At 54.3% G+C, this 23,435-nt stretch overlaps 4 protein-coding genes and 1 long non-coding RNA gene across 8 annotated transcripts; 4 read left to right on the top strand and 1 right to left on the bottom strand.

The window, feature by feature from the left end:
* Positions 1–1,810: 1,810 nt before the first annotated feature.
* On the top strand, positions 1,811–2,819 carry LOC143171049 (protein S100-A12-like). The gene is made up of 3 exons (XM_076359800.1): positions 1,811–1,896; positions 2,065–2,221; positions 2,454–2,819. Exons 2-3 carry the CDS (start codon positions 2,069–2,071, stop codon positions 2,661–2,663), a joined length of 363 nt encoding a protein of 120 aa, XP_076215915.1. The 5' UTR covers positions 1,811–1,896; positions 2,065–2,068; the 3' UTR covers positions 2,664–2,819.
* Positions 2,820–4,896: 2,077 nt separating this feature from the next.
* LOC143171061 (protein S100-A8-like) lies at positions 4,897–6,697 on the top strand. 2 transcript variants are annotated; one of them, XM_076359814.1, is made up of 3 exons: positions 4,897–4,968; positions 5,757–5,985; positions 6,416–6,697. In XM_076359814.1, exons 2-3 carry the CDS (start codon positions 5,785–5,787, stop codon positions 6,578–6,580), a joined length of 366 nt encoding a protein of 121 aa, XP_076215929.1. In that variant the 5' UTR covers positions 4,897–4,968; positions 5,757–5,784; the 3' UTR covers positions 6,581–6,697. The 2 variants fall into 2 exon arrangements, with proteins under 2 accessions (XP_076215929.1, XP_076215930.1); XM_076359815.1 differs by having other exon boundaries at positions 5,743–5,985.
* A 3,379-nt stretch (positions 6,698–10,076) lies between these two features.
* On the top strand, positions 10,077–11,950 carry LOC143171041 (protein MRP-126-like). The gene is made up of 3 exons (XM_076359786.1): positions 10,077–10,130; positions 10,754–10,912; positions 11,591–11,950. Exons 1-3 carry the CDS (start codon positions 10,122–10,124, stop codon positions 11,792–11,794), a joined length of 372 nt encoding a protein of 123 aa, XP_076215901.1. The 5' UTR covers positions 10,077–10,121; the 3' UTR covers positions 11,795–11,950.
* A 5,227-nt stretch (positions 11,951–17,177) lies between these two features.
* Positions 17,178–19,509, top strand: LOC143171058 (uncharacterized). Of its 3 annotated transcripts, none has more exons than XR_012997130.1 (4): positions 17,178–17,244; positions 17,837–17,981; positions 18,464–18,608; positions 19,026–19,509. It is a non-coding gene; the product is annotated as an uncharacterized LOC143171058 (long non-coding RNA). The 3 variants fall into 3 exon arrangements; XR_012997131.1 differs by having other exon boundaries at positions 17,184–17,235; XR_012997132.1 differs by lacking the exon at positions 17,178–17,244 and adding an exon at positions 17,490–17,543.
* A 1,197-nt stretch (positions 19,510–20,706) lies between these two features.
* On the bottom strand, positions 20,707–21,720 carry LOC143171087 (uncharacterized). Its single transcript, XM_076359849.1, has 2 exons — positions 21,650–21,720; positions 20,707–21,277 (listed from the first exon to the last, which is right to left on the bottom strand). Exon 2 carries the CDS (start codon positions 21,256–21,258, stop codon positions 20,953–20,955), a length of 306 nt encoding a protein of 101 aa, XP_076215964.1. The 5' UTR covers positions 21,259–21,277; positions 21,650–21,720; the 3' UTR covers positions 20,707–20,952.
* Positions 21,721–23,435: the final 1,715 nt, after the last annotated feature.

The following is a 23,435-nucleotide window of genomic DNA, read 5'->3' as shown; positions in this document are numbered from 1 at the left end:
TGCAAGGCCTGGTTTGCCAGGAGACTGGGGTTGAAGCTTATCCCCCTGCTCCCCCAACTGGAGGTAGTAAGGGTTGTTCCACGAACCCCAGCTTCTGAGATCCAGTGCTCACCTGAGCATCAATATTAGGGAAAAAAAAAAAAGTATCCATCCCTCCAGGCTCAGTGAAACACCTGAGAATGTGGCTGCACCACGCTTGCATCCCAGAGGCAGGTGAAATGGACCCCCCTACAAGCCCTTAGCCCTTTTTATGCCTGATCTGTTAATATTTGAAGCTGGCATGATGCTGTTCACAGGCATCCCAGCCTGCCTGCATCCATCCACACCCCTGCCACTGCCCTGCTGCCGTGCCCTCAGGGCCGTACTGGCTCCGTCCCTGCAACACCAACACTCCCAGCCCTGCGGCTGCACTCGGCCACGGAGCAGATACCAACACCCCACGGCGACTCTTGCAGCGGAGCGTGGGCTGCCATGGCACGGGAGCCAGGCCCCAGGGCAGGGCATGTGCCGGGAGCTCCTGGTGTGTGGGCACGTGGCTTCCGTGGCAGGTTGGGCAGCAAATGGCAGCATGAGGACCCATGGTGCACACCCATCCCTTCTTGCCTGCCCCACGGCGCACGCGTGTCTCCTCCCACCTCCCTACGTGGCACAGGCACATCCCTTCACACCTCCCCACGCGTGTCCTGTCACGTCTCGCCAATGGTGCACCCGTGTCCCACCGATCAGCCCTGCATGGCTCCCCTTCCCGGGGAGGATGCACCCGTCTCCCTCCATCATACAACCTGTCTCTTTGTTTCACTCTTCTGCAATTTAGGCTTTTTCTGGCACCAGCTCCTGGATTAGGAGGCTGACGGGGAGATGTTTCACCACTGCTGTCCTTCCCATCTCCTAAAAACCTTAACGGCTAGCACAGGCTTTTTGCTGTGCCAGTCCCACCAAGCACGGACTTGGGATGAAGGGCTTGGGCATCCTTGGGCACAGGCTCCTCACCAGCCCCCTTAGACCGTCTTTCCCCCAAGACACACAGGGTTTAGCAGCCTGTGCCAGGCACTTGGGAACACCATGGGGTCTCCCGCATGTGGCGGCATCTCCCCAACACTGGGAATAGGCGGCAATGACCAATGCCCTCGGTTTCCAGCAGCAATTACAGCTGCCGGGAAATGCCACCTCCTAAGACTGACTGGCAGGTTTCCGGCATGCTGGCATGCCCGGATTTGCAACGTCTGTCTTGGCTCCCTGGCTAGCTGTTAAGAAATGATTCAGCAAGAATGCTGGTCATGATTTTGGGGAGTTGACTGGAGGGTGGGATGCATTGGCCATCCCCCAGCAGCGGGAGGTTCCAGCAGTGTGCTGGGGGCAGACACCGCACCTCCAGTGAAATTCAACAGCGTCAGGGAAGATACAGGAGTGATAAACCACATCCCACATTGGGAAAAAACAGCATCATCCCACTGGAGACCCTCACCCATCACCTTTTGTGTGATCTGGAAAAAGTCCTCTTCCATCACCTCCGCAAAGACCCCCAAACTCTGCAGGAATGTGCTGGCTCCTGGGAAAACCCCTGCACCATCACTGACCCATGATGCTGGCTCCCTGCAAATGTCTCTTTTGGTGTTTCCTTGTTTTGCCCTAACGAGTTTGGTGCGTCCCCTCCCTCGTTAACAGTGGGAACAGCCAGTTCCTGGAGCCAGGCAAGAAATTTCCGCCTAGGCGTTCCGCATAGCCTTGCACAATTCCTGGGGTTATTGCCCCGAAGAAAATTTGAGGGTGTCACAAATCGTAGCTCAGGAAGAGTATAAAAGAGACCTCACCTCCACCACGCCGTCACTGCTCCTGCCCACTCCTCTCCTCCCGTGCACCGCTGTCTGCAGAAGTCAGCCCCAGCACCGCTCGTGGGTAAGTAGGTCCTTGCCAAACGGTGGCTTCAGGCTTCGTGCTGCCGGAATGGCCACTGGGATGAGCCTGACCTCGCCAGACAGCCAGAGCCTGGCTGGGGCTCCCGGAGGAGAGGGCAGTCCTTCTCCTCCGATGGGGTTTAATGTTTTGCTGCCTGTCCCTTCCTAGCAAGATGAAAACCGACCTGGAGCTCGCCTTGGAGTGCGCCATCAACATCTACCACCAGTATGCCATTAAGTACCCCATAGATGACTACCTGAGCAAGACTGAGTTCTCAAAGCTGCTGAAGGAGACCGCCAAGCCCTTCCTCTACAACACCATGCCGGTAAGAGCCAAGTGTGGCCCAGCTCTCTTAACGCTGGTGAGAGCTTGCAGGAGTGGTGGCCTCCCTGGGGCATGGGTGTGGCCGAGAGCCTCCCAAAGGGGAGGGAGGGTTTTTCTAGGGTTTTCCTGAAACCTTGCTGGGCAAGCCTTGTGCTGTAGCTGTGGGCTGGCAGGGTGACCCTGAACCCCGCTGCGCTTCAGGCTGACTCTTTTTCACGTCTGTCCTGCTGCAGCCTAACATGACCACTGATGACTACATAAGCAAGCTCTTCGCCAGAGCAGACTGCAACCACGACGGTCGCCTGAAGTTCACAGAGTTCCTGACCACGCTGAATCTCGTAGTCATTGATGCCCACAATAGGTCCCACCAGCATTGCGGGAGCCATGACAAGCATCCAGATGCCGGTCACGGCCAGGACCACGGCCACGTTCCCAGCAAGTGAAGTGGTTCCCAGAGTGACTGTGCCCACGGGATTGTGCTCTTCCAGCAGCATCATCCCCTCCGTTTGTCCACAAGCACAGACAAATCTGTAACCAAAGCTTTGTCATCTGCTTCTGCCTATGACATTGAAATAAAATTTCTTTCTTCAAGCACCAAATGCATCTGTATTATGTGTCCTGTTGTCTCCAGGGAGGATGCAATATGCACCCAGCCCATGGCTGTGGGGGGTTAAATGCAGATTAAGTTGGAGAAGCAATGGGAAAGGGAAGGCAGCATGGAGGGACCCTGCTCCCTGCACAGCAGGGAGCCAGGAGAGCGGTGCTGCTGGGTCCCAGCTGAGCAGCACAGGCTGCGTGGGCTCCCCATCCTGAAGCATATCAGACCCCGGCATGCTGCCACTGCCTTCCCGAGGCTCAGCGGGTTCCCTGCACAGGGTGGTTGGCCCCAGCAGACGATGGGGTGCGTAGCACCCCATCACACTGGGGAGGTCCCTGGGTAGGGGCAGCCGGTGGCTGCACAAGAGCATCCTCAGTCCTGGTTCTCCCAGCGCCTCTTTGCACCATCTCCAGGACATGCCAGGGGTGAAGCACAGCCAGGGGCTGCTTCCCCAGGTGGCTGCCAAGACATGGCTCTGGAGCTGGGGGTACACGCAACGCTTTTGCAACCTGCAAAGCAACCAGCGCTTATCTTGCAAGCCCCAACACAGCAAAGAACAAGGCCGAGGGGCTCCGGAGAGCTGGTGTTAACTCTGCACAATAAAGTTGGATGTTTTTGTTAGCGTGGGGCAACAGTCCCCCAGGTCACAGCACATTTACAAGCCACCACGGGCTCCTGGGGAACAGATACATGAGCGGAAAAGAGCTCCTGTGTCTGCCAGTGACTGTGCACTGAAGTGGGAAACCCTCAGGCTCAGGAGGCTCCAACATTTCCAACACCAGTTGAAACCAGAAGCCTGTCCCATGTGAAACCGAGCTGCGAAAGTAAGCATGGGGCTATTGCGTGGTTATTTGCACTCGATGACACAGGTGATCACTCTCTGGCTCCACAATTTTGCCATTGGGAAGCAGGCATTATTCACTATCCTGCCAGGGCACCCGGCTGTCACTTGGGCATCACTCCGCTTGTGAGGCTGGGCATTGCGAGCTGCCTCCCCCGCAGGTTTTGGGGAACACTGTTGGGAAAGATGGGAATTCGGAGCCCACAGGTCTGTCTGCGTGGGGACTATGCAAGTGCACAGGGCAAAAACCAGCCTCGGCCAATGCTTTGCAAGGCCAGCTGGGGAATGAGGATGCAGTTTTGGATTGTTGACAGTCCCTAATGAGTAGAGCAGGAAAACAAAAAAAGCAATGAAGTGAGTCAGGGTTACCAAAATAAAACTCATGCAACAGTTCTTGGTATTCCTCCCAGGGACATGCAAGAAGCATCCTCAAACAGGAATGGTTACCCTTTTGTTTTTCTGTTCCTACCCTGTTCCTGGAATCTATTGTCTTATTTTTACATCTTTTTATAGTCTCTTCGTTCTTCTAGTACCTGTTCTGCTAACGCAAGATGGGTGGCACAGAAGCGACTGTTGCAAAACACTTGCGAGTTAATGCTCCAGCCAGCAAAGACCCTGACCTCAGGGTTTCTTCTTGTTTTATGCTCAGTTTCCTCCACAAAGCTTCTGGAGCAAGAGGAAAGGTCCGGTACAAGTGATGTGGAAGCAGAAAGTAATGGAAAATACTCTGGAAAACAATTTATTAAAAGGCAGATGCTACCTTCGTCTTTGCTAGTGTCCAACCTGGTAGTATTGTAGAAAACAGAGAGCTCACATTAAAAACAACCAAGGGACAAAGTTATTCATATCTCTCTGAAACAGCCCATCTTTCTTCTATGTCAAGCATGAGAGCACACAAAATTTTCAGCACATTGCAAAACTTGCAAGGTTTTGGCAAGTTCTGCCAAGACGGTCTTGACCTTTACACTTACGTTGAGGTGTGACGGTACAGCCAGTGTTTTTCCCATTCTTTGCCCAGCACTTGAACAGCTCAGCCCTGTCAGAGGTGATGGTGGGGTGGAAGGACAGCATTTCCAAAGCCTGGTGGGTGCAACCAGGAACTACGTGCAGAGGTATGAGGTGGGGAGGGGTTCAGAAGTTCCTACCTTGCAATTTCCAGGTACGGGAAATGCTAATTCAAGCTGTTGCTTGCAGCAGGTGTGTCACTATCTCTGATGAAAGAAGACCTGAGACATGTATAAAAGGGCTGCCCAGGCTCTTGGATCACTGCAACAGACCCATCCTCTGCAAAGCCTTCTTGGAGACAAGGGTAAGTAACACTGCAATGGTTCTTGCAGGAAATAAGATGAGGGAGAAGCGATTTTGAATAGCATTTCATGCCATGCCTGTTTATTCCAGGGTGATGCTTTCCACTTGGGCCAGGGTAGGAGGCTGGTTTTGGCTACAACAAGACAAGCATAAATTAATGGCATTTCTGTGGCAATTTAGTGGAGCTGTAATTGTTTCTGCTGGCAAGGAGAGAGCCCTTCGGGGGTGTCATCTGCACGGTGGCACCCATCAGAGAGCAGGGTCTCTGTGCTCAGTGTCTGCAGTGGAAAGGGTTTGCAGCCCAAAGAGGAGAGAGAAATTCGCAGAGAGAGGAGGAGGTGGTCAGGCAGAGGCTGCAGTGGAGCCCGTACCTGAACTGTGCTCCCTGCCTTAAAGTCATCCTTGCTGTCCGTGGCACAGTACAGATACGTGACTACAGCCTGATGGGTTTGTCTAATTTGCCTGACAAATGCCTCCCGGTCAGTGAGAACAAGTCGCTTCTTGGGCAAAGCTAAAATTAGAGGTGGTTGGGTGATGCTGTAAAACGGCGATATTTCTAAAACCACTTATTACCCGCTCAGCATTGAGGAGCCACCGACTGCCCCTGGGCACGCTGGGTGCTGCTGGCTTGCTCAGCCCCAATGAGACAGGGCTCCTGGTGGAGATCTGCTGCTACACTGGCGAGGTGCAGCGCAACCCACCTTGGGGTGCCTGGGGTGGGGGCCAAGAGCGTGGCGTGGGGTACCTGATTTTTGATGCATCTCATGGCTTTAAGATTTCTCCACGCAGTTTCTGCAGGTACCTCAAGAGCTCAGCCATGTCTGCAAGAAGCCAGACTACAACCACCCTTCCCGAGACCCGGCAGTTCCCTGGAAACTGCACACTGGAGATGGCCCTGAACACCATTGTGCACGTCTACCACCGTTACAGCATCCGGGAGGGCCAGCATGACGTCCTCAGCTTCAACGACTTCAAGACGCTGCTGACTGAGCAGGCACCAACCTTCCTGCAAGCTTGTGTGAGTGCCACAGGAGCTCTGTTGTGCTCCCCGGAGGGGTGCTCTCCTTGGGGGGTTGGGGGGGGGGGGGGATGAGGCTGAGGTTGCCTCCAGGGATGCTCCTGGGGGAACGGGGTACAGTCCCCTCCAAGGGCTGTTGGTCCACAGAATGGGTTTCTGTGATCAGACCCAGCTTGTCCATGTGCTGTGGGACCATCCACACTCATCCCTCCTGCCACTGCAAGGGTACGGAGCAGCCAAAGGGGCTTGGGACAAGAGCCTGTCCATCTGGGGTTTTAACTAGGGGCTAGCTGCAAGGTAGGAGAGGGTCACAATGATCTCGCAGCTTCCAAACACTTCCCAGGTCATACAAGGCTGGCCCGGTTTCCACCGGTGGGAGTGCAGCCCAGGGAGGGGGCATGCTAACAGATGTCCTGTCCCCCAATTTCAGGGCAGGAACCATGGCGACTACCTGAGCAATCTCTTCAGAGAAACAGACTTAAATCAGGACAAAGAGCTGACTTTCGAGGAGTTCACCATCGTCTTGGCCAAGCTGACCGATGATGCCCATCGCATCAGCCACGGGGATGACCGCTGTACACCAGACAAGGATTGAGTCTCAATGCACGACCCATGAAAAACTCAGAGGGGGTTGCTTATAGGAATTGGGCTCTGGCTGCTTTCTGTCTGCTTGGATCACTCACGCTTGTGAGACAATAAAGCATCACTTGAAGTTCACTGAGTCCTTCCTATCTCAGCACTCCCTTTTGCATCCATCTCATGGTTGGGGAGGGTGGCCACCAGCTGCAGTGAATGCACAGTCCTGCTGGAGCTGTGGGATAAAGGCTTGCCTAGATGGGACGCCCCAAAAACCCATAAAGGAAGAGGCTTATGATCGAGGTGTGGTGAGTGGGCAAGAGCTGTATTGCTCAGCGTCTGGTCCAAGCAGAGAGGGCTGGACTGATGGGCTAGGAGGGTATTAATGGCCAGAAGACCAGCGCAAGACACTGCCTGAGCTCTGCAGGGGTTTTAACCACCAGCTGCAACATACAGCAGTTGTATTAGAGGTTTTTCTCCTGGCAGAGGAAGTTTTCTGCATAGACTGGGAAGAGCAGAGCCAGCCTAGCTTAGGGAAGCACCTCCTGTTTTGCCCATCCTCATCCAGCTTTTTCCCCATGGCCACGCCAAGTGCGTCTTCTGGATGCAGAATCACCCGTGAGCAGGAAAAATGCATTAATACCCATGACAACAGCAGTTCACAACACAACACAGCCTTTACCACAAGAACAAGCCAGGGTGCTCTTAGGAAAAAAAATACACACAGAAGTTACTATCTGTATATATAGCTTCTAGTCCGTGGGAAATTCTGAGATTTAAAATTTTCTCCCTAAATCCCAATGAAAACTCAAATTTCAGAGTTTTCCCACACAGACAAGTCATCCGGAGTGCTCCCTCCCAACCCTGCTGAATCACTTGCTACCCAGCCAAGATGAAACACCCAGATGGTTTCCATCTCAGTTTTCCACCAGTGAAATATTCTCACCAAAACCCTGATGGGCTCCAGCGGAGCACAAGGATCTTGTCCCTGGCTGAGCCATCTGGGAGATGTCTCGCAGCACCAACAAGCCATTTCTGAATACTAAATACACTGTAAACCAGCTTTTTTCCTCACCAAACGTTCAGGTACCTCAGCCCCATGGGGCTGAGCAGGCAGCTGCCCCAGCACGAGCGAGAGCAACACTTTGCATGTTGCAGCACAGGCAGGAAGGGCAGGTGCAATGGCCAGATCCAGCCCTGCAACCTGCCAGAGCTCCAGGAGGGCTTGGAGAGGGTCCAGCACCCTGCAGCAGTTGTGCCATGCCTGGGCGGGCAGCAGAGCTGGCTCTCAGCTCCCTTTGGGCTGGACCAAGGTGGTACCTGCCAAGCAGCTGAGTTTGTAGCTGTTTGATATGGCTGAGACATATGTGAATGCTTTTTGGCTCAAGCTAAAGGACTGGGAAATCCTTTCTTCTGCAGCTCCAGGATGGGAAAACCTCTAGGCTGCCCCAGCTCCTGTGGTGGCTGCACATGCCAGGTCACAGCTGGATCATCGCTGGTCTGATGATGTTCAAAGGTGCTCAGAAGCCAGGGCTCAGAGTGTGTCCCCCTGGTTTCCCCAAGCTAAAACCATGTCTAGCAAACAGAACATATGTCCTATCCTGATCCTGGGCTAAAATCTGCTGTGAAACCACAGCAAACCACATAGTGACAAACCCTGCCGTGCCCTCTTCCCACATCAGCCAGTCACTTGCCTGTAAATGTATATTTTGAAAGAGTTTTGCAATGATTGTCAAGCATGGGGTGCCCCGCCAGGGCTCAGGTCCTCAGGGCACAACCAAGCCCAGTCACCCCGAACCACATCTTTCACTTGCCACGGCTACTGGGCTGCTTGCGCGCCACCTGACGCCTGCTTCCCACTCCTTCCCCTCTGCAGCTCCAGCAAGTGGCTGCTTGCTCAACCCCAGTGGCCTCAGGGCCAGGATTGCAGCTTGCTGCAGCCACTTCAGCATGGCTTACAGGCATGGCTGGACAGGGAGGCTCCCCCTGCAAGGAGACCTGCAGAGCCAGGCAAAAAGTTGTGCTAGCACATGTTCCTGTGACCCTAAGCGATACCCAGGCTCCCTGGTCACCTTAGTGACTGCACCGGCATTCAAAAACTAAATACCTGGGGTCTCATCCCTGCTGCCTGGCGGGCACATCTGAGGGTGTAGCCACCATCCCTCTTTGGAAATCCCTGGCCCATCGCATACCCTGTAATCCATCCTTGCCCTTCCCTACCTCGGGGATGATAAAATGACCAAAAGTACGGTTTCCTGAAATTGCTACAAAATTCTGCAACTGAGCGGATGGTCCCTGACACCCTGTTGTGAAACACCCTGGCCCTTCTCCAGCAGTTTCATGCATTAAAGCACTCCTGTTGTGAAATGCAGCACACCCCCACCAGTGAGGGCTGGGATCCGGGTGGCCACTGCGTGTGGACCAGGGCTGCATCTCCAAGCAGCTCCCTGCATGGTGCTGCTCCATGTCAGCTTGTCTGGAGCTCCTGGAGCTTGCCCCAGGCCTGTCCATGGCCCTGTTTTGGCCTCCACTTTGTGTCTAAGATTAATATCATGTTTGGCAGGTTAAACAAACCCCCCCCAAACAGGTCAGCTGAATCAGCAGGTAGAGCATTTTAATGAAGAAGCACTGGAAAATCTCGTTTTGCTCCTGATCTTAGCTGCTCTGAGCCAAAGCACCCGCGCTGGGTCTCTGCAACACTTGAGAAACAATAAAGAAAAAGAAGCTACAAGGTGAGGACACAGTCCTAAGAAGTGAAAATCCACCTGTCAGCCACACCTGGTCTCCACAGCTCAGAACATACCTTGGGTGGGGAGAAACCACCCTTGGCACAGGCTGTTGCTAACCTGAGGAGATGAAATGAAGTTCCTGGAGACCAGCGAGGTTGGGAACCCACCCTGTATTACTTGTCTTTCATAAAGACCTGCTTGCTGCAGGCAGGGGATGGTCCCCCAGTGCTGGGGCACTGCCCTCAGCACCAGCTCTGTCCCTATCCCTCTGTCCCACAGGCAACCCTGACCACGCTGTCAGTGCTGGGCTGCGTGAAGCAGTGGGATGCTTTTGGGTGCACCAGGTCTGCAAGGATGGGGATGCTATGGGGTCCAAGCAGTGCTGGCTCATTGGAGAAGTGCAGGCATGATGCTGTGGGTCCCCTTTGCCTCGTGGCATGAAAAGACACCCCTGTGGAGGAGAGGAGAACAGGTGAAATTGAAGAAGCCGAGGGGAATGGACTTCTATCGAGAGTTGATGGAGAATTGCAGCCCCAATAGCAAGGTGGAGGGGGTAAAGGGGATATGGCCGTGCCCCGGCCACCTCCCTGCCACCCAGCCAGAGTACATGACACGCCAACCTTGCGGGAAAAACCACAGAGACCCCTTTTAAGGAACTACCCCAGAGCCTTAAGCAATGCACAAGTATGTCATGAAGATGGCCTGGAATTGGATGAAACAGAGACATTTCACAACTGCTGGAGTGGCGCAGGCGGATGGCCAGGCTATAAGAGATGCCGCGCTTAGGACCAACCCCGCTCCAGCCAGAGTGGATCTCACTACTTCATCAAGATGAGCAAGGCAAGTCCAATGGTGACTCAGGCATTTAAGGTCTCCATGCTCTTTTCCAGGTGCCGGTTGGGCCATCGGAGGTGCAAGGACCCCCGGGGAGACTCTCCTCACCGTGTGAGCTGCCATGAGTTGCTGGCAGAGGATAACCATCTCCGCTCAGGCTCATCCAAGCACAACCCACAAGGAGAGATGTCTCCTCCTGGAAGAGGCTCCCCACAGCACAGTCGGACCACCAAAGGGGCTCCTGGACATCAGATCTCATACTCTGTGTCTCTACAGAGGTTTTTGCAGCGCTGCCAACTATTTTGGGAGCCTTGCTCCAACAGTGCTTGGCTTACAGAAGGCACATTTTTTGGGGAAATCAGCTCTCAGCTATTATCTGTAGTTGCACATCCCAGAGCAGAAGCAGGCAAAGGCTGCAACCCCCTTCAGTCTCCTTTGGCTTGTAGATAAGAGCAAACTCAAAACAAACAGCTCAAATTTATCCCCAAAAAAGAATGACTGAACAAAGCCAGGCTGCATCCTCATCTGGTGTGAAGCAGGTGGCTGTATCGGAGCCTTGCTGGTTTACATCAGACTTCCCCATCTATTGTGGCTCCTGACATTATTCAGTGGAATTGCTTCTTTTCCAGACCCCCCAGACCCGCGAACCGCGCTCTGAGCTGGAGAAAGCCATGGATATCATCATTGATGTCTTCCATCAGTACTCGAGGCGGGAGGGGAACAGAGACACCCTGACCAAGATGGAGCTGAAGCTCCTGATTGAGCAGCAGCTTGTGAACTACCTGAAGGTGAGTGGAGTTTCTCATGACCCATGAGAAACTGGGAGGGAGCTGGGCTGGACCCCATTGCCTGCATGCCCCCAGAGACTGGATTCACTCCCTTCCCACCCTACTCTCCCACCCCAACACCTTCTGCCCAGACCCTCCCTGTCCAACTGCCACTTTCCAAACATGCTCCATAAAGACAGATGAAGGAAACCCACCCAGGTCCGGGTGAACCTGCAGCCAGATATGTACCCTCATCCCCTTATCTTCAAAAACAAATCAGGATCATATTGCCCGAGAGCTCCTCTGCCATCTAGGAGCAACGATGTCAGAAACATCAGCGAAAAAGCCCATTTTTTTTGTAACTCACTTTGCTAAAGCAGAAGGTAAAGTGTTTTTAATCCAACATGTTAAAGGAGAGGTTTGTGGCTGACATAACACTGCTGCCTTCATCGGTCTCCAAGTTGCATGGTGTCCTTGCAGTGATGCAAGCCCATTGCTCTCCGATTGCTTCATCGCCATGGGTGAATCAGTGAATCATTGCTGTACCCAAAGCAAGGGGTGATGATGGCACGAGGATGGAGCCACACACAGCACCAGACTATTGGGGGCCCAGCAGCTGTGAGGCTCTCAGAGAAGCCAGGGGGAGGCTTGAGCTGTGAATGACAGGACTTTGCCCTCACCCTGTCCCTTCCTTTGCAGCTCGTGAGAGACAGGGCCACCATTGACGAAATCATGAAGGACCTCGATATCAACAAGGATGTGCAGATCAGCTTCTCCGAGGTGATGTTGCTGATCACCCGTGTGACCATTGCTGCCCATGAATACCTCCACAACATTGAGGACCAGCAGCAGCAACAGCAGCAGCAGCAACAGCAGCAGCTCAAACACCAACACCACCACTGAGGTGGGCTGTGGTCCCCAGCCAAAAGCACCCATGCAGTGTCTGCAGCCCCTGGCTTTTTCCCCTTCATCCCTCTCTGCCCACCTCCCTCCTTTTCTTCCTTCAAGTTTGATGGTTTTGCTGCCAAATAAAGATTTGCCCTGAGGCTGTCAAAGCTCTTCTGCGTGTCTACATGAGTTTTCCTTGAGGCAGGTCCTGCACCTTGCTCTCTCCCAGCATGGCTTCAAATCAGGCAAATCCACCTTGGAGACAGGCTGCAGGTTCTCAGGGGCGAGGTGGATGCCTGGGGAGAGCAGGGTTCATTGCAGTGGGTGCTCACAATACTCCTTACATTGGAATGTGCTCCACAGGTCGGGGAAGGCTGCATAATTTGACAGGTCTTTGCATTTCCAACTAGAAAAAAAACCGTTTTGGCCTGAAAACACTCTGTGTCTCTCCTAGGACTGAACTGTGGTGGTAGACAAGAGCTGGAAGGCAGGATGGGGATGGCTGAGCACTCTTTTCTGGAGGAGCACCCTTTTTAGGGCACTGTTGCTCTGCAGGGCCCTAGCATGGGGCTGAAAGGGAGCTGGGGGGGTTTTGATGCGTTTACTTTTAGTGCTACAGCCAGCAGCGAGGTCTGGCCACTGGGTTCTGTGTTGACAAGAACTGAGAACAACCCCAACTCCTCACTCGGAGCATCCTGAGTTTGCACCAAGGAGGTATCCCTTATTAATAGCTGCTTTCCGGAGTGTGTGGCTGGAAATGCCTACGATGCTGCTGAGCAGCCTCCCACCGTACATGCTTAGAGCCTGGCTACTGATTTGCAAACACGTTTTGGGGGGGGGGGGGGGAGGAGGAGAAGGAACAGTTGTGATTTCCTAAGGGTGAGTCAAAGCCCTGAAATCTCCCTGCTCTGTGAAGGAACCTGCCACAAGCTTCCCCAAACCAGCAGCACTGAAGCAAGCCCACTGGTTAACACAAGACTGTTGCAAGTTTGCTTCACTACTGCTGGCCAGGTTGCTTCAGCTTCCTTTGGAGTCAATTTTGACATCTGAAGTGTCAAACACCTTCTTTAAGAGGTAAAAATCTGCTGCAGGGATCGGAGTCCACTCAGCTCTGCCTGAGACCGCACAGGGTGGCAGGTTGCCTCCGGAGCCAGATCCTGCATCCAACGCTCAATCCTGCGCCCCAACATGGGTCATGCACCCAATCCTACAGCACTTACAGCAGGTAAGAGCCCCACACCCAGGGAAGAGAGCAGCGCTGGTTCGTTGCCACCACCACCCTGCCAGAGCAGAAGTACATCACCTCCAAGAGCAGAGCTGTCCCCGGGGCTGGCCAGCTTTTGGGACAAGGGTGGCTCAGGTCCCATGTGCAGCAGATAAGCTTTTCAGGAGCTCAGCACCCTGCCAGTGGGTGGTCAGCCCTTCTCTTCTCTGCAGCAGAGAGGTCTCCCTATGCAGGGGCCAAACACACAAATCTGGGTGCTAGGGACAAACCATCCTGGGACCTTCCCCCAGGATTCAGGCAGGAACCAGCCTCAAAGCTCGTGGTGCTGATGCAACAGGATATTTGCCAACACAGTGGGGCTTTACACTCCCCTGAAACCCAGGGTGCAGGACTCCTGTTGTGTCACCCGCCGGGGCTGTTGGACCATCACACCAGAGGTGGCGAAGAATGAGCCACCACACACCCTCAGCGCAGCAGGACCAGGACAGCAATGCAAGGCTGTGAGCAACCGGAGGCGGTCGTCGGGTCCTCCCTTAATAGCAGAGCTGTCCTCAAGTCTATATGCATCCTTTCACCCCAACAGAGCTCGCAGCTCCTGAACAGAGGAAACGCCAAAGCAGTGCAAGGAAGAAGGTGCTGGATACACCCCAACCGCGCTGTATCCCATGCTGCAGAGGGATGCTCAGTCAGGCTGATGGGCAAGGTGCTCTGCTGCCCATGGCCACGCTGCCTGTTTGGGGATGGCACCTGGGTTCCTCCAGCCTTGCTACCCCAAGAGCAGTTCTTCAGCAGCACAAAGCAGGAGGCGTGCAGCCCCTGGCCCCACCTGCCTTCACCCCCAGGTTATAAGGCAGGATTCGACCTTTGCAAGCTGAGGACCAGGCAGCCTGCGACAGGTTCCTGCTGCCACCTGGTGGCATATGCCACCGAGTCTGCCGGGGCCGCCACCAGCCCCGGAGCAGCCCGGGAACCCCGCAGTCCTGCCCTGCTCCCCAGGGTTGCATCCTGGCCCATCGATCACGGCCAGAGCCCTGTCCTGTGCCCCCCTGTTCAGCACATCCCTTATTTCGACACCGCCAGTGCTGTTTGCAGTAAGTAGGATTATTTTGATTTGTGTGCCAGAAACAAAAACTTTATTTTTTGGGCTAAGCTGGCAGCATCAGGACGTGCACCAATTTGCAAACACCCAAAACTCCTCTCTCATAGCCCCCCTGCCCAAGCCACCACACAGTTTTGCTGGTAAGGGCTCCTTTCCTTCTCAACACTACCACATCGGCTCTTCTTACCTGTGTCCTGTGGGAAGCAGGAGAAGGGAGAAGTACCACAGTTCCTCCAGGGTACAGCTCAAAGAAGCAGGCAAATGGTGGATGCAGATAAATGCTAAATCCTCCTCTCCTTTCCCTGCTTGGGGGGAGGTTGTGCCCCACATCCTTCGCCCTGAGCTTTGCCTCAATGCCATCAGCTTACATTCAAACCCTGCAGAGGGTCCCAGCCTGAGGGCTACATCTCCCCTAACTGCCACCCTGTCCCGTCCCACCAAAATAGCCTCGGGGTAGCCCTGCCAGCTCCTCACACTGCTGACCCCCTCCCAAAGCTCCCAGGCTGGAGAAAACAGGCTGAAGTCTACAGGGCTGGGTTTTATGAATGACCCTGCAATGAGGGGATGTGATCCAGCTGGGGCTGATCCCGCCCAGCTGGGATCCAGCCCAGCCCCAGCATCCCCATCCTGCCTGGCCCCCCTGCCCACCACGGACCCCCTCCACGCACTGTTGACCTCCTCCACCTGCTGCAGTCCCCCTTCACCCCCCGCAGACCCCTCCACGTGGGATCAGCAGCCTGGTGGCTGGCTAAGGAAGGGTTGCGCAATGCCCAGCGCTGTGGCAATTGGGGACTTTGAAGCACCATGCACGTCGCATTCATTATCAGTCTAGACATGCCGATAGGGATGAGCCACAGTGAGGTTAAACTGGTTGGTCCTGGGGTGCCAGTGAGGCCCGTGGACAGGACCCGACGCACCGTCATGCGCAAACCCGCGCCCAGAGCCCAGCAAAGCCAACCTGATGCTGCTATGGATGGGGACGTGCCGCCGCGGGATGGCACCGTCGTGGCAGCAGACTCAGAGGGAGTAGCCAACGGAAGGGACTGGCTCAGAGTGATTCAGAGCAATTTTCCTCCTAATTCCCCTCATTCCCTGGGCAGACACGTGCTAATCGAGGCGGCAGCAGTGGAGGGAGGAGTACGGTGGTTGTAGGTGCCATTGCCATGTGTTGCCCTCCCATCCTCCTCCGCAAATGCTTCCTGCCTGGTGCCGTGGTTTCCGCACCGCCATGCCTGGTCACACCCCAACATCCCCGGTCCCGAGGTCCTTCCTGCGCCTGGACATGCACCGTCCCCATGGCAGAGTGATGCTCTTCCAAGACCGTTTGTACAGAGATAGGGACCCGCAAACATAAAGCCTTAAACCCTGAGCACTTGGCCATCGGGATGGCTCCAGCCCATGAGAAAACACTCCTTTGCCTGCGTCTCCATCAAGGGCATGGCCAGGAGCAGCAGGTGCTCCGGCTCATGGGAGAGACATTGTGGGGATGTCGGTCTCTCTGTGGGGTTTGTGCTAAGCAACCTGGCAAGGCTGTACCCCCAAAAGTTGCGAGGAAAATTGTGCTGCTGTCTGTGCTCAGTTGCCTGGCCACCCCAAATATAGCCCTGAAGTGAGTCCCCCTAGGCTGAGGCTCTGCTGAAAGCTCCAGCTCCCAGGGACCGTAAGCTACGAGAGCAGCCTCTGAGCTGATCTGGCTTCCACTGAAAGTATCCGTGTGCCGGGCAGCCCTTGCTGCACAGGGCCTGCAGTGACTTGCTGCCTCTCGCCTCACTGTGCCAGGGTAAAATTTAGCTCTAGACCATGGTCTGCATCTCATTTACAACCCACTTAATTGCAGAGATGTCTTGTGCTGCGCTGGCGGTGTCAGCAGTGGTACGTGGGCGGCACAGGTTGGCTCCAGCAACCCCTCCTCTCCCAAAAACGCTGCTACGAACCCGGCCCTGCAAATGCCGCCTGGGAAGATTGATGCAGAGCATGATCTCATCTGGCTTTGTACCGTATCTGGCAATCTTGGGATGGTGCCTGAGCCCTTAATGAAAGCTGGCACACCCTTCATAGCAGGGAGGGCTTGTTACACCCCCTTTCCAGGTAAGCAAACCTGGGGTCATTGACTTCTCTGAGACCACACAGAGAATCAGCCGAGAGCCAGGCGTCCTGCTCTGGCTGCCTCGCTGCAGCATCCCCGCAGCCCCTGTGTCTTGTTCTTTCCCCGGGACCCCTGGGGCAGCCTGGTCCCATCCGTAGCTTGATGTGCTCCGTCGGGGCTGAAATGCAGCCTGGCCCTGTGCACGGCTCGGTTTCCTCCATTGGGGTTGAAATGCAGCCTGGCACCAAGGCCACGCTGCTGGGACGGGCAGTGGCTGTCCCTGTCCCATTGAGACTTGTAGTAAGTGACTTTCCCACGGGAGGGAGCTCATAACCCCGTTGGCCACGGCGGCTGGCATCACTGGGCATCCCCACACTGCCGTCACTCTTGGGAGCAGGCTGCCCTGTTTGAAAAGCAGCTCAGTGCTCTTTCTCCTTTCTCGCAGAAGAAACCACAGCTCTGATGCCGTTGTCCGAGCTGGGCAAACATGTGAATGCAGTCTGGGCCCAGGGGCATCCCACACAAGACGTGGGACAGCCTCAAAAATAAGATTAAAACCACCTTTTCTGCAGGAACTTCTTTTGTTTAAGACATTTTCTAAGCTTTGGCATTGCAAAGCCCCACGAACTCACAAATCGCTTTGGCTGTAAAAGAAAAAAACCCTTTTGGGGGAAGCTAAATACAAACTTTCATATATGAAGAGAACCCCCGGTTAGCTTTTTTTTTTGATCCAAGGAGATGTCTCCAGTGCAAACCCCTGCGCAAACCCCTGCGCTCCCTGCTCGGGTCCCCGAGCAACGACCGTGGAGAGCAGAGCTGCATGCTGACCTACATACGTCTTTCCCAGGTGTGCTGGTAAACATCCTCCCCGGGGAAGGATAATGAGGGAGGCTCCCTGGGAAGTGCAGCAATGTGGAGAGGCAGCCAGAGAACAGGACTGACCGGAAGAAATCCTCACCCTCCACCCACTCCCCAGCAGCCTGCAAGGAGCTTGCACAGAGCTGCTCCCACCAGTCCGATCTGCGCCCGTCGGCTGGTTGATGCAGGTGAGCAGGGTGAGTCTCTGCCGTTTCTTTTTGTACTTGAAATGAGCTTTTATGTTTTCAGGGTCATTTTGCAACCGGTCCTTCCCAGCAGGGCTCGGGGCAGCAAGGACTAAAGACACAAGCACAGGATTAGCTGCCCGGACTCCCTCCGCCCAGCCCCGAGTGCGGTGGGTGTGTAGACACAGCACTTTCCTTAGCTGCAAGAGCTGATTCATTCAACGCCACAAGTGCCTGAGATGGCTACAGGGAGCTTCGTCCTTTTAATTTAAGCAGGGAGTGGGGGAAGTGGAGAAATGAAGTGAATTAAGGTGAAAGTCCCAAGAGCAGCCAGGGTGGTGGGCAGGCTAGCTTTCAGGGTTCAGCAAAGGGAGGTTTCTTTTTATGTCTGGCAAAGAAATTTAGAAAGGCTGAAACTGGACTGAAAATGGTCCATGGTTGATGGTTGGACTCGATGATCTTACAGGTCTTTTCCAACCTCAATGATTCTATGATTCTATGGACTGAAAATGTTCTGAGTTACTGGAAGGGAACGTGGGGATTTTCCTACGGGCAGAGCTGCCCCTGCCACCTTGCTGTGTCCTCAAGTTTTGCTCTTCTCCAGGACTGGAGACATGTCTAAGCTCATTAAAGCCATCACTGACATGATGGAGAGTTACCAGGGCAATGCCAGGAAGGGGAAGAAATCTGAGCCGTTCAGTAGAAGTGAGTTCAAGAAGCTGATCCAGCAGGAGTTTGCTCCTGTCAAGGTAACTGTATGGGCTCAAGGGTGCAAAGATGGATGGGAAAGGTGCCGGGGTGACATTTAGGGGTGGTCAACGGTGCTGAGGGGTCCTGCATCACCCACCCCACAGTCAGGGATGGAACTGGATCTCCCCAAGCTTTGATTTTCCTGGGGATGAGCATCACGGGCAATTTCCTTGGGTTTGTATTGCAAGGCAGCAAAGCTCCCTCCCGGTCCCACTGCCCCATTTTCCTGCAGGGAAGGGGAGGTGGAGGGTGAGAAAGGGGTGCCCGGTCCCGCAGGGCCCTGTGGTCCCGCTGTGCCCCTCTTTCCTCCCTGGGCAAATCTGGGTGTAATACTATGAAACCTTAACGTTGGACTCTGTGCAGCCTCCGCTGCCTGCTGCGACTATCCTTTTCGTTGCATTGCCCTTGCAATAAGGGGACCCAGCCCTCGCTTCACCACGTTGCCCCTTTGGGAAGGTCTGATGGGCTCCTGTCCTCTCAGAGGTCACCCACCAGCAAGTACAGATACATCACCAGCCTGCCGGATTCAGACACCGAGCCCATGAACAAGAAGGAGAGGGGCTCTGCCAAATCCTGTGTGTACTGAAGGGCGGCTGCCACTGCTCCTGGGGCACAGAGATGAGGAGGTAAGGGATTGCTCAGGGAGCGCAGCAAGCAGGCGAAGCTCCCGGACAGCATTTGCATTGCCTCGTTAGGCAGGGACAGATCCTTCCTCGGAACTGGTGTCACCCAGAGGTGGTGAATGGCTCCCCAGGTCTGCTTTACCCCTTGCGGTTGTCCCAGCAAGCCCAATCCATTGAGGAGGATGGGATGGAGCCAGGAGCTGAGCTCCAGCTCCACGGGGACCCAGAGAGTATTTAATCAGCTCTAATAACTCCAATAAAATTGCACAAGCTTATCGGGCACAAGCTTAGTGCAAAGCAGAGGTATTGCAGGATGGGCGGTGGGGAAATGGGGGCTGGCGGGGAGGGATGCCAGCCTCAGCATCGCTTTGGGGTGGTTGCGGGTGAACTCCCCCATGGGTTTTCTTCCCTTTCCTGTAGGATCCCTGAATTGCCCCATGGGCGAAGGACAGAGGCGCCAGCAACGTGTGGGCACGGTGTGATCACCTTTCAGATTCTCTCTGCTCCTCCGGTGCAGGCAACGCCTGCCCTTGCACTGGTGGCAGGGGAGATGTGAAGACCGTGCCCCGCTCCATGTATTACCTCCATGAGGCAAAAATAACCCCGGGTCTCTTGTTTTGTCCCGATGCTCCATGGGTGTCTCTTTGGGGTGCTTTGCAAATGCAGCTTGAAGGCTGGGGGGGGGGGGTAGATGGGGGCAGATTTGCTGTTTTCTTCTCATAAACACAACGGCAGAGAAACGGCTGACATATCAACCCCTTCCTCCATGAGCTCCTTTTGTTTTTAATGGGTAGAAAGTGAAAAAATCACTAGTCAATAGGGCTGGAACGTGTCATGCAATTAGTTGGCTCAGGCTGTACAGTAATAATGAATAAAGAGTGGCGATTCTTCAGGGAAAATTAAAGGTCTGTGGTTGGGAGTTCATCTCTAGCTCATTTGAAGTCAACAGCAAAATTTCCATGGGTTTGGGGGGACACCAAAAATGCACCTCAACACTTATGAGGATGTTTCAGTCTAATAAATGCAGCTGGGACAGCATGCTGTCTTTCTTTTCCATTAAAAAAAGGGAAGTCCAGCTCTCATTTTTGTATTTTATGGAAAGCCTTTACCTACATCTTTGCGTAATTAACCTGCACAGAGCTGCGCAAAGAAATACTACCAACAGTGAGTGGCCAGAGTATGAGGAAACAGGACTGCTTTCCTTGGCCATGCTCGGTTAAAACATTGCTCCTGATACATAAACCAATAAAACAAGGCTGTTTTAATAGCAAGGAGAAACCCTGAGTTTCACTGGAAAAAAATATTGCAGGTAGTTATCAGGTCTGTAATATTTATATCCCCATCTGCAATTTTTTGGAAAGTCAGGGGAAGACTTGTGGTTTTTGACAAGGATTTGCTTTATGATCGCTTTACTACACAGGTGGATGTTTTCTGCAGTAGTTTATTCCTCTCAAGCTAATGAGTGCAGGATCCGGTCCCTCAGCTGTTACCTGTCTCAATGGGTTAATACGTCAGCCGTCTTAACTGTGATGTTTCTGCATTGTAAATAGCCAAAAGGCATTTTTGGGGGCTTATTTTTCTCCTTCTTACATAAATGGTTGTAGTACCATAAAAAAGCAATAAAAACTGTACAACATGATGCCTGCCTGATTTTCATGAACCACCCGGTGATCGTCAGTAGCCTCCCTGGGTAGGAGGTTGCTCAAAGCTGTGTAAAAAAAGCTGTCGTGGTGGGGAAGCCTCAAGGGGATGGGGCAGGAATGCAAAGACCTGGAGGTCTGGGGGCACTGGGGGCACCCAGGACCAGTGCCATACCCTGGGTATAGGGCCGAGGCAGGACACTCTGCGGGATGGGGAGATGTTTTTGTGCTTTCCCATCACCTGGGACCTGTCGGTCCCAGCTGGTGGAGGAGAGCAGAGCTGGTAAGCACTCAGGGATGATCCACACCGACTGTGGCCAGTCGCCGGAGCATCATGAGGGTTCGGAAAGAAACCAGCTCTGCACAAGTGGCACGAGCATGTTTGTTAATCCAGCTGCACCCCTATAGCGTGCATGGAAAATGAGGATGAGGAGTTTAAGGAAACGCCAACACAAGAGAGGTCTCGGGAACTTAATGCTTTATTGTCTCACGGGCACCTCACGGGGCCAAAGCACAGCCCAGTGCATCAGGCAGAGGCAGCAGGGAAGCACAAGTGATGCTCCTTCCCCAGGGAGCGATGGTCCTGGAGGGCAGAGGAGAGGGTTTGCAGCCGGGCAGCTCCAGGCTTGCAAAGCTTTGGGGAGGCCGGAGGGAGCTGGTCCATGCGTGGCCTTTGCTGCCGGAGCTGGGGCGTGCAGGACACGCCATCACTTCAGCTTCTGTGAGGGCAGCTGGTGGACCTGCTGCTGCTGCTGCTGCTGCTGCTGGCACTGGACCTGTGGCTTCCCGTGGCAGCCACCACCGCCAGAGCTGTGACAGCCACCACCGCCGGAGCTGTGGCAGCCACCACCGCCGGAGCTGTGGCAGCCACCGCCGCCACCAGAGCTGTGGCAGCCGCCACCACCGCCGGAGCTGTGACAGCCGCCGCCACCACTGCTGTGGCAGCCGCCGCTGCTCTGGCGGGTGTAGCGCTCCTGCTTGTGGCACTGGTCCTTCTCCTGGCGGGAGCACATCGTTGTATTTTGGGGTGACCTGCGGGGAGAGAGGAGCTGTCAGGGGCTGCTGCATGTCCCACTGCCCCGATTGCCCCAGCGCCCCAATCCTGGGGCCCTTGTGCCTGCCCCGTTTGCAATCCCACCCCCAGCACTGCTGTGCAGGATCCAGGGAAACCCCCAGGTCTGAAGCAGTGCTCTGCGTCCACCGACAGAGGATTTCATCAGCTGGGTGTAGCAGCATGGCATGGCCCAGCCATGAGACAGGTCCTTGCCTCCCTCCATGCATCCCGCCGCCCTGTGAGCATTCCCGCACCCCAGCAGTGGGGTTTGCATTAAACCCGTGCTCCACGTCCATTGCTGGCAAATGTGTCCCAGAAGAAGGAAAATCCATCCGTGCTGCCAGACTTACCCGAGCTTGAGAGGAAAGCAAGCGGAGGGAATGAAGGTCCCTGGGACAGGAGCAGTTTTATAGAGATCTCAGATCCCTTTCCCCGGAAATGAGACAGCTCTCTGTCATAGTGATCTATTAATTTAATACCCAATCCCAATCAAACCGCCCTCTGTTTACATCGCTTGCTTGACTCATCCGTGATGGGTATCATTCCTTTTTTATCTGTTTCCTGTGCCACATAAATATCTAATTGCTAGCCTCACCTGCCCTTAATAGGAAACCCGTGGATGCCTGGGTTTCCAAAGGCTCGTCTGTTTGGGGTTTGTTTTGTTAAATTAAATCCAGGCATAATTATAGCCCCATTCCATGAGGCTCTGCTCTCAGAGTCTAATCCCTGCTATTGAGCCAGCACCAGATAAAACCAGAAATAATCCCAGCAAGAAGGAGTGGAAAGTTACTCTCTCTTCTCCCTTAGATGCTCAGTCTGAAAGAGCCGCCATGGCCATGGGGACAGCCAGTGGAGCGAGGACAAAGTCCTCCTGGGCTTCCTCTAGAGAAGGGTCTCAGGTCTTCAGCAGGGGTTTTCTAGCTCCCTACCTTGACCTAAAGGGTGTGAATTCCCCCCAGAAGACACCTGAGCAGCCAGAAGACGGTCTTGGAGACCGCTGAAAGCCTTGCAAGTCCTGCTATGTTCACATACATCTAAGCAAGGCCCCTGAGTGCTTCGTTGACAAAGACTAGCTACTTCCATCCTCTTAATGACAAACATCAGGAAATGAAGACTGCAGAATTAAAAGACCCATCTGGTGCTGCCTGCTTCATCGGTCCGTCTTCTGAAGCAAAGCCAGAGCTCCGGAGATGGCCCTTCTGCACAGCCCTGTCCTGGTTGAAAAGCTGCCCAGCACTTCATCACCCCGCAAAGTACATTGACCTCTAAAGGCCACAGCTGCTTATTTACAGGATAAAGGCAAGAAAAAGTCTGAGACATAGAAGATAATGTTGGGAGCCACACAAACAGACATGAAGATCCACCTTGTTGCCAAAGAGAAATGCTTTGGCAGCTCTCCGAGGGAGGAGGGGATAGCACCGGGGCTTGGACTGTTTGAGCTGAAAGCCAATGTCTTTCCCAAGGCACACGTCAACTAGTGCTGTTTCGTTATGCTCAGCACCACTAGTGGCACTGAAAATTAGCTTCTTCCTGCTTCTCCTGGAAGCTGTTGGGTGGCTCCTGTCTGGCTTCAGGCAAACACCCATTGGCACGGGGTTGAGCTGGCCCCGGGGTCCCTGTGTCCTGCACGTGGCCCAGCGTGAGCGGAGGGGGATGTGGTGACAACGGGATGAAACCTCTCCCAGGGCTGCAGGTGTCCTCAGGGCATAAGCGGCTCACGCTGCTCACATCTGAAATTTTGGATACTTGAACTGTCCATCACGAGCTTCCCACCTGGTGGCAATGGCTGTCTGTCTTACCCGAGGGGTCAGTGATGGGGAGGATCGCAAAGCTCTCCTCCAGCCTCGCAGACCCGTAGCTCACCCAGCACGAAATGCAGCCGGCATTTACCGCGCTTGCTGCCGCTGTTGTCATAAAATTTCATACAGAAACCGGTGGCTGCAACTGTAATTAGCAGAGGAACTGCACAGACACCCACTTAGAACTGTGTGCGCTGCAGGCAAAATCCACGTGGTTGTTGGAGCAAGTGCGTGCATGCACAGAAGGGGCTGAGCGCAATGTCCACGGGGCTTCTTGCTATTGCTATGTGCATCCCTCCTACCACCCAAAATAATCGGTGACTAAGGTCTCAAGGAC

Source organism: Aptenodytes patagonicus, chromosome 26 (assembly GCF_965638725.1).
Source record: "Aptenodytes patagonicus chromosome 26, bAptPat1.pri.cur, whole genome shotgun sequence".
NCBI classification, from domain to species: domain Eukaryota; kingdom Metazoa; phylum Chordata; class Aves; order Sphenisciformes; family Spheniscidae; genus Aptenodytes; species Aptenodytes patagonicus.
Note: the sequence above shows the minus strand (reverse complement) of the source record. Positions and strands in the feature narration are given on the sequence as shown.

Bases quoted from the DNA above. Each gene is read 5' to 3' on its own strand.
- LOC143171049 (XM_076359800.1), top strand. From the start codon at position 2,069: ATGAAAACCGACCTGGAGCTCGCCTTGGAGTGCGCCATCAACATCTAC. The intron at 2,222-2,453 runs GTAAGAGCCAAG...GTCCTGCTGCAG, and splicing joins TCCTCTACAACACCATGCCG to CCTAACATGACCACTGATGA.
- LOC143171061 (XM_076359814.1), top strand. From the start codon at position 5,785: ATGTCTGCAAGAAGCCAGACTACAACCACCCTTCCCGAGACCCGGCAG. The intron at 5,986-6,415 runs GTGAGTGCCACA...CCCCAATTTCAG, and splicing joins CAACCTTCCTGCAAGCTTGT to GGCAGGAACCATGGCGACTA.
- LOC143171087 (XM_076359849.1), bottom strand. From the start codon at position 21,258: ATGTGCTCCCGCCAGGAGAAGGACCAGTGCCACAAGCAGGAGCGCTAC.
- LOC143171041 (XM_076359786.1), top strand. The intron at 10,913-11,590 runs GTGAGTGGAGTT...CTTCCTTTGCAG, and splicing joins AGCTTGTGAACTACCTGAAG to CTCGTGAGAGACAGGGCCAC.